We start from the raw sequence: 9,513 nt of genomic DNA, 5'->3' as shown, positions 1-9,513 counted from the left end.
TGGTAAAGCCCCACCCCTCCTCGGTGACTGTGCTTATGCTAAGCCCCAGCCAGCATGCTCTTCCTGTCTTCCTGCCACCGAAACTCTGCTCATTCTTCAGAGTCTAATCTGGGCTCCACGGGCTCCTCGAAAGCCTCCTCAGCCAGTTCCAGCCCACGACCAACCGACCTGCCCTTTCTTTACTTCCCAAATGGGCACGGATTTCTTTACTTCCCAAATGGGCTCCCTTAGGTGTTAGTTTTATTAATTTATTACTTATATTGTATATGTATCAACATATACCTGCTCATTACTGTTCTTTGTAGTTGGATCATAAATCTAAGGAGAGGACATTATGTTATCAATTTACTGTATTCACCATAACACACTTGTGGGCATGTGGCAGATATTCGATAAATGTTCATTGAGGGACACGATTAAAATTTATAAGAATATGAGGGTATAAAAGAGTACACAGGGACTTAAGACACAAAAATGCCAGAAAACAGAGGAATACCTTTAGGTTTAGAACTTCTTAGTGATCGTCCTCTGTTTTCTAACCTATCCGCTGCTCTTCCAGCGGCTGTCTTTTGGGTCCCTTTCTCCCCAGTGGCATCTGGGCTGCCATCCGGATGTAACTTCTGAGCCTTGACATTCAACCTGGCGACATTCAGCATCTTCAAGGAACGGCACATGGTGTTCATCTTCTGCCTCACTGGAGTACGGGGGACACCTCCTAACACAGCATCATGGGAAGGAAGTAAAATAACTTTTACTCCTATGGAATTGAGAACTGCTTTAGTTACAAAAATTGAACAGAAAAAGCTATTTTTAATTCAGATTGGATATTCGGTCGAAGAATAATGAAATGAAGAAGATCCCCTCAGAACGATCGGAGCGGGATAGTCCTCGCGTCTCCATCCAGCCACAGCAGGGCAGAAAGACAGCTCTTCTTTTAGCTGAAGTTTGGGAACCAAACATCTCAATGTGAACGGGTGGTTTTTACACGGGGAAATAAATGCCAAACGAACGGATGTTGGTGCTCCCAAGGGTCACAGAGTTAGCTGCACCCAGAGCTACTCGTCCCATTTTCTCTTTTTAAATTTTAATTTATTTATTTTTACTTTCCTCACATTTAGATGCGGTGACTTTTCCTGGAAGTTTATGCTAAGGAAATCACTGAAGAATAAATCGTATGCACGACGCACGCCACAGTATTATTTATAATGATAAAAACAATAATCAGAATGTTCAACAACGTAAGAATTTTGTAAATTTTGTTATGTAATGAGGTGGAACAGTAACTGAAAAGGCAAAGTAACAGATGAACAAATATTTGTAAGCAGCGCACAAAATTGTATTTAAATTTCTGTTATGACTAAAAATTAAAATGGTGTATTCATCAAGAAGGTAGGATTGTGGCTTTTAAATTTTTTAATTACTATCGTGGCTTTTAAATTTTTTAATTACTAAATTTTAATTTAATTATTAAATTTTAATTTAATTATTAAATTTGAAATTTAATAACTTGTCCTTCTATACTCAGTTACCGTTTCAACTTCATTTTAGGGAATGTCCATCTTTTAAAACACACGGTCTCAAAAAAGACCCTTTCTACATGCATACGTTTCTTTTTGCCATCTTCCTGGTTAGACGCCGCGGATTCCTCACGGGACTTTCTCAGGTAGAGCTCGGAGAGGCAACGTGTTAATTCACTTTCAGTCTTGGAAGGCTCTTCCTTGTGAGATAAGGCAGCCTGTAGTAACCTGTGAACAAGTCAAGATGTTTAGTATAAAGCTGAAATCTTGATTTTCCAAAATGCTCTAAAGACAAAATGACAATAACAAAATTCATTATCCTTTTAAAAGCTAATCAGATATCCCCACGAGATGCCTTCATAAATACACTTTCTCAGGAGAGGAAAGGTCCCTTTTCTCGTTTATAATTGAAATAAACTCAGGGGCAGAAGCTACCTGTTCACAAAGCCAGGAATCATTACATACGATATCAACTTTTAGTCATAAGGTTCTTCATGTCCTATGGTACATGTCTAATTAGAGCATCGATTTCACTTCTGGGCTTCCATAGTTATTTTTTATTCAGTGTCCATACATTGAAATACAAGAAGATATAATACAGTAAAAGTGTCACAATGACTTCTGAATAGTTCTCTCGCACTGCAGTAAACTGCTTTGGGATTGAGACAAGGAGGAAGTGGGGCGGGGGGACGAGTGGTTATTAAACGCCCTTCCACCTAGAGCTATTATTCACTAAGGAAATTACAAAAATGGCACAATATTACAAATGTATTATTTGTATTTCGCTATCTTGCATTACCTACTATCATCTGATTTATAAGTAGGAGAAAGTTATGGTACCAGTAGTTGAATCTGCTGGGGCTACCAGCTTTTTTCCTGTCGATTTTTTTAAGCTTTCAACATTTCGAATATACAGAAAGATAGAGAAAGCATTATGAAATGATAAGTATGTACCTCCTTCCAAGATTAAATACTTGTTAAGTTTTCCCTATCTGCTTCAGATCTTTTATTTATAGACATACATATGGATCAAAAACGACAAAAACTGCTTTTCTATATTGTAAATTTTCAAAAGAAATTATAACACCATCCTCTTGCAATTTTTGTTTGTACACAATCTACTTTTCATGTGTATAGAAGTATCTCTACTTTGTTCAGTTTTACTAATCTATGTATGTGTGTGTGTGTGTGTGTGTGTGTATTCTGTTGTATAACTATGCCACACTTTATCCATTTTCCTGCTAAGGGTCAGCTGGTTCTTCGCACTTTTTCACTTTTAATGACTGGCAATGAACATTCTGGTTTAGCTCTCCTTGTTTTTGCACAAAAATTTCTTTAACGTAGACGCCTGGAAGTGGAATTGTTGGGTGTCAGAGTATGTGCATTTCTGCTTTACTAGAAATACAAACGGTTGTAACCGTTTTATTTCTATCATCTAAAGTATTCTCATTTCCCTTCGTGCCGCTAGCAGATTTACCAAATTTTGACTAATGGGTATAAAATAGAATCTTGTGGCTTTTTTCTTACTGTGGTTTTAATTTCCATTTGCCTAAGCTGAATATCTTTCCAAATTACTGCTCTGCTGAGTATCCTCTTATGAATTGCTTATTTGTATTCTTTTCCCAATTTTCTATTGGATTGCTTGTCTTTTTCTTACTAATTTTTAGGATCTCTGTGCTTATTTGAATACTCATCCTCTGTTGGTTATATAGCTTACAGCTACCCAAGTCTACGTACGCCTAATCTTTTTTATCATACCAAAATTTTTAAAATTATGGTCATATATTTTCCGTTATGCTTTGATTTTTTATGTCTTAGTTAAGAAATCCATCTCTAGCTTGGTTTTTCCCTTTTTACGATTTTAAAGTTTTACTTTTCACATTTGAATTTTCATTTTGCTAGGAATTTATCATGTGTATGCTGTGAAGCAGAAATCCAATTTTTTACCTTTTTTCTTCTGGATGGCCGATTCTCACATCACCAGTTGCTGAATACTCTAATTCTTTCCCTGATTTTTCAATGCTGCCTCTGTCGTACGCCAAGCTTTCCTTGCATGTGTGGATCACTTTCTGGGCCCTCTATTCTGTCCCACTGGTCTACGTCTCAATCCTTGCAACAACACCGCACCGCCTATTCACTAGAGCTTGAGGGTAAATTTTGATCTCATACGGGAAAGTGCACATGTGTAGTTCTTAGCCTTTTTGAGTTGAACCATGTTCACAAATCAAAAGACTCATTATTATTAAAATATCAAGTCTTCCCAAACTGATCTACAGACTCCATGCGCTCAGTCAAAAATTTTAGTGAAAATTAAGAGGCTGCTTCTAAAATTTTCATGAAAAGGCAAAGGGTCTAGAATAGCCAAAGCAATTCTGGGGGGCGGGGCAGGCGGAAGAACAAAGTTGAGAGAACTAGACTACCAGATTTCGACACTCAAGACAGTGTAGCATTAACATAATTCCTGGACTAGATGCTTTCCAGAAATAGACCTGAACGAACAATAGTGGTCACAGTAATTCAATGAGAAAAAGACTGTCTCAGAACAAAGGTGTTGTAACAACTGGATAAAAAACAAATCTCAACTTTACCTTAATAATATTTCGAATTTCTGCTCTATCTTTTACATTTCTAATAGTTTGTCTTTTAAAAAACTTGCTCAGTTTTGCTATAGATTTATTTGGTTTTTCAAAGATTCATCTTTTGTTTCTGTTGATTTCTATAGTTTGTTCACTATTTGATTTTTCTTGATATCTTTATTATCGCCTTCTTTTTTGGGGGGTTTATTCTCTTGTATTATTTTCTGTGTTGAATTCAGCTAATTGGTTTTTAATTTTTCTTCTTTAAAAGAAAAGAAATGTATTTAGGTCAATACATTTTCCTTTAAGTATAAATTTAGCTACATTATACATTTGCATTTTCATTTTAGAGATTTAATACTAAATATTTTCTCACATCCATAATGGAAGAGAGCATTTTATTACTGTAATTAATTTTTTTCCCATTTTTAATTGTGGTAAAATACACGTAACACAAATTTGTCACCCTCACCACTTTTAACTACATAATTCAGGGAAGTATATTCACAATGCTGGGCCGCCATCACCTCCATTCGTGTCTCCACGACTCTTCATATTGCAAAACTGAAACTCTAGACCCGTTAAACAATACTCTCCCTTTGTAATTAGTTTTTAATATTATTAGACTATATTCACACAATGTGGTCTGTTAAAAAAAAAAAACACATACTCAAATGACTCGAAGCTAATTTCAATGATCAAGGCCCAGATGAGTAAAAAGTTTTACCAAAATGACTCCATCAGATTTGAACTGGCGCCGCTGAGGGCAGAGCGCAGGAACCACCGCTCCAGCACAGCAGGGCTCCAGGGGGCGGTGCGGCCCAGCTCCTGCTGGGCCCACTCAGGAACCGGAGGCGCTGCAGGGCCTGGAGCGGAGATGGGGAGAGGCATGAGCACACGCCTGGAGAATCCAGCCCTGCCCCTCCCGCAGACAGACCACATTCCTCCCCAGGACACACAGAGAGGCACCTTGAGCCACATTCCTTCGTCTGCACTACCAGCTCCCACAGCCTATGTGTCGGTTTAAAACCTACTCCGAAGATGTACGAACACAGGCTTCCTCGCGGCTCCTCTGACACACCAGACACACGCCCGTCTCAGCGCCTTGGACTTGCTGTGGCCTCGATCGGGAATGTTCTCTCCCTACCTACTGCTTTTTTGCTCAATTATTACTTTTTCAGCAAGGCCTGTTTAGAATTGCAACCCTCTCCCCTCCCCAACGCTCCCCATTCCTTCTTTTTCCGTTTATCATTATAGCGCTCATCGCTCTCAAAGGTACTATATAATTTCCTTAGTTTACGGTCTCCTCTCCCCGACCAGATGGTAAATTCCATGAGAACAGAGATCGTTTTGTTTTGTTCTCTGTTGTATTCCCAATACCTAGAACAGTGCCCCGCACAGAGCGGGCGCTCACTAAATCTGTTGAATGAATGAATGAATAGCACATTAATTTTTATCTATCTAGCATAAATAAGGTTTGCTTATCAGTCACAATGCAAGGAACTGAAAGGTGGACAGAATCGTGAGTTTTACATCCAGTCTTTATTAAAATCCAGCTTTCAGGTTAAACCTTCGACTGCAAAGCGGATTCACAGAGCCTCTGGCCTCCTCCGAAGTGCCTCAGGATTACCATAAATAATGACTTCGACTGCCTGGAGTACGACAGTTTGCTTTTTTGTTTTATAACAGATATGGGGCTCTTCTAAGAGCAGTGACAAAATGCACTGATGCTGGAAAGGACTGTAAACCACTGCCTGGAGAGATTAGTTAATGGTTCAGAAGCTTACCAGAGGCGGTAGGGTCTTTCCGTAAACTGTGAATCTGATTCAGTACAACGTCCTTAACATCGAAACAAACGGAAGCCGTTTCCTGGGAGTTCTCTGTCACAACTGTTTGGAGAAAATGTCTTTGAAATTCAGCCTCCTCGCTGTGGAACAGGGTGAGAATTGTAGTGTTGGTAGAGAGGGGAGAAATAACTCCAGAGATGGGGGGCCAGCCTTCACCAGGGTCCACACTGGCAACCTACATAAGACGTTTAGTTAGTTGAGAATACTGTTAACATCCGCATAAAGAATGCAGCTTAGTAAAAGACAGAGTGGTACTTTCTCCTGAAGATGACTAATATAAAAATCATGGAAGAGACAGATTTGATGAGTTTAAGTGCTAGAATCGAACTTACTGACCATCTGTCTAATCCTAATCCCTCAATTTACGATTAAGAAAAACCTAAGGTAACCAAAAATATTTACTAAGCACTCATTATGTGCTTATTGTAACTCAACGAATCCCCACAACCACTTAGGTAAAAACAATCATCCTCCTCATTTTATAGGGGAGAACTAAGGCTGGGGAATAAGTACCCTCTTCAAGGCCGCCCAGTCAGTAAGAGGCAGAAGCCAAGCGTGTATGAATTCCAAACCCATGCTCTCGATCACGAGGCAGGACCACCACTGACGGATTTACTGGATCATACAGTGGACAGCAGGGCCGAGACCGGATCCAGATCGCCTGCCACCCCCCAGTGCTCTTTCTGTCAGAGCGCATAACTCAGAACACGTGCTCAGGTGACTACCCAGCTTTTCTCTGGAATGTGTCACGATGGGATCCATGAGACAGAAGCCTTCTGAGGTTACGAAGGCAAAAGACAAGGTAAGGTAAAAAAATGTGCTGGCAGTTTAAAATAACCATCACCTTTAAATCAAATCTGGTAGGTATGTATTTCTTTTCAGAAGGCATTTCTAAATTTGTGTAACTACTGGACATTACAAATTATAAATTTATAATAAATTATAAATTTATAAATTAGGCACAGTAAGAGAGTAACAACAATACCTAACAATAAAATAGAACAAATATGATACACTGTAATAAAAGTTATGCGAATGCATTCTCTCTTTCAAAACATCTTACTGTACCGTACTCACCTTTTCACTTAAAGGAAGCACTTTATGGCTTCCTTTTGGCATATCTGAATTGTCAGCATCACTAGCTTCGTATTTTGGGGCCATTATGAAGTAAAGTAAGGGTCACTTGAGCACGAGCACCATGATACCAAGACAGGAGATCTGATAACCTCAGCTGCTCAGTGACTAACTGGCGGGGAGAGCACAGTGTGTAGACGCTGGATAAAGAGACGACTCATGTCCCAGGCAGGACTTTGTGAGATTTCATCATGCTACTCAGGACAGCCTGCAATTTAAAACTTACGAATTGTTTATTTCTAGGATTTTCCATTTAATATTTTCGGACGGCAGTTGACTATGGGTAACCGAAACCATGGAAAGCAGAACCACAGATAAGGTGGGGGGACTGTCCCATCTCTTCACCATCCTGATACAATCATTCTATTTGGTTCGCTGCCTTTTTTCTTATATGAATACAATTTAACCTAATTGGATTCAAGGCAATTGCAATTTTACAAACTGTTTCTTCACTAATAAATACTGTCATGATGCAATAATGTGGACAATATTATTTGCAAAAAACATCATCTGTCTCGCTGAGATATGTTACGTAGGGCAATCTTTGGCGTTTCATAAACACACTCATTTCACTTTGCTAGTGCATTATTAGATTGGCATAATTTAGCACGTGGAAGAGACCTACCAGATGTAACTCTTCAGCGGTGAGCCTGTTTAGCAGCTGCTGAAATAATGTCCTTTGAGTTGATTTACTCTCGTCTGGACCCTGGAGCATCCAGCTATCAGTGCCCAAAGTGTCACTCATTGGGAGGGACCACTGAGTGACGGTGCCTTTTAGAAAAATTCTGACCGGCTTCTGAAAATGTCTCTGATGCATGGTTAAGGGCTCCAGGGTGACGGTCCATGTTTCTTGAATCTCTTTTCCTGTTAGAAATAAAGAATATTAACATAAATACTTACTGAAAATAGGTTTAATAAAATAGTAAGAAGAACATTAGATCGTCAGTTAAGGTACCAGTACTGTCACTTAGTTCACTTCGACCCTGACTCTACAGGCCATCACAGCAAGCTCATGTAGTTCTACAGGAAGGGAATTATGAGGGCACGACCTGTGCCAGAACTTAATAACTACGATTTAGAAAGAAATATCCATGGAAGCTAAGCAGGGTCAGGCCTGGTTAGTACTTGGATGGGAGACCACCTAGGAATACCAGGTGCTGTAGGCATTAAAAAAAAAATATCCAAGCGATAGTCACTGCTTACCAAAAATAAGACAACGCTTCTTAAATCCATAAAATACAGTGCATAGCATATCTTACGAAGTTAAATTCTAAAGACGAAATTGCTTGAACAAAACTACTCTTAAAATTTCCATATATTACACATACTATATAACAGTTTTATGTATGTATCTCTTCTGTATGAATACACATAATGATTCAGAATATACAGAGTGAATACCATGACAAAACAAATTTAAGAAGATTCCAGGATGCTGGCTCTTCCTGGTAATAAGTATCATTTTCAGCTTCTTTTGATTAATTTGTTATCAATGATAATCTCTCTATGGTCTTCAATTTATCAATCTCTTCTACAAGGCAATGAAATCTTACCACCCATTTACCTGGGCACCTGAACAATATTATCTTTCTTTGCCAACAGCTGGGAAACTCTTTGAAATCATTCGCTTGTTCTTTTTGTACATGGGCTGGCAGCTATACTATACCAGAGTTCGATCCTTTCCTGTAGTACCTATGATTTTGCTTAGACATCTTTTAAGTGTGAATCGAGAGCCTGGACTGCTGGAAATTCTAAAGAAAATGAAAGTATGGCCCGCCCTTGAAGAAAGAAATGCAACTGAGACTAAAAAATAAACCCCGAATAATATTTGCTTACCTTCGACAGGGAGAAATAACGTTCCTTCCATTCGTGGAAATGAGGCTTCATACTCAGGCGAATTATAGAGCAGACGGTTTAAAGTGGAATCGGTTGGCATAATTGAAATCCACGAAGAGAAGCGAGGTTCACTTGACAGCTTTTTGTCACTGCCAAGCAGTGTTTCCCCAGCTTTAATACAATGCTGGCTGAAAGTTTCAGATGGCAAGATAGTGCCTCCTACGTGGTAGAGCAGTTCGTATACTGTCCAGTACCCAAGGTGGTCTGGGGATTCCCAAAGCTAAAATAAAATTACAAAAAACCTCAAGTTGTTATAAATTAGGCATTCATAAATAAAGCTAAGGGAAATCGGGAGAAAGTAAAGTTGATAACTCTACTAAAGAATCAAACCACACAATTAATACATTCGTTGAACCTAACCCAAATAATGGCCAGCATCCTGTTACTCTACAGCCCAAGAATATAATTACTACATAATATGCTTTCAAGAAAGTGTCCATTTACTGAAAACAGCACTTCAATTTTACTTCCTATCCAGGAAAAGAAGTGATGCAAATCACTGGGGATAAATCATAAAATTTGAAGAGTCAGAAGAAATACAAA

At 38.9% G+C, this 9,513-nt stretch overlaps 1 protein-coding gene across 1 annotated transcript in view; it reads right to left on the bottom strand.

Annotated features, from left to right (window-relative positions):
- TICRR (TOPBP1 interacting checkpoint and replication regulator) overlaps positions 1–9,513 on the bottom strand; it is a 38,526-nt gene that overhangs the window by 21,956 nt on the left and 7,057 nt on the right. Inside the window, exons 3-8 of the mRNA XM_015593370.2 lie at positions 8,911–9,190; positions 7,700–7,938; positions 5,881–6,115; positions 4,821–4,959; positions 1,606–1,745; positions 497–715 (exon numbers count right to left, since the gene is read on the bottom strand). Of these exons, the coding sequence (XP_015448856.1) occupies positions 497–715; positions 1,606–1,745; positions 4,821–4,959; positions 5,881–6,115; positions 7,700–7,938; positions 8,911–9,190 (1,252 nt within the window). The remainder of the gene's footprint in view (positions 1–496; positions 716–1,605; positions 1,746–4,820; positions 4,960–5,880; positions 6,116–7,699; positions 7,939–8,910; positions 9,191–9,513) is intronic.

Source organism: Pteropus alecto, unplaced genomic scaffold (assembly GCF_000325575.1).
Source record: "Pteropus alecto unplaced genomic scaffold, ASM32557v1 scaffold60, whole genome shotgun sequence".
NCBI lineage: Eukaryota > Metazoa > Chordata > Mammalia > Chiroptera > Pteropodidae > Pteropus > Pteropus alecto.
Note: the sequence above shows the minus strand (reverse complement) of the source record. Positions and strands in the feature narration are given on the sequence as shown.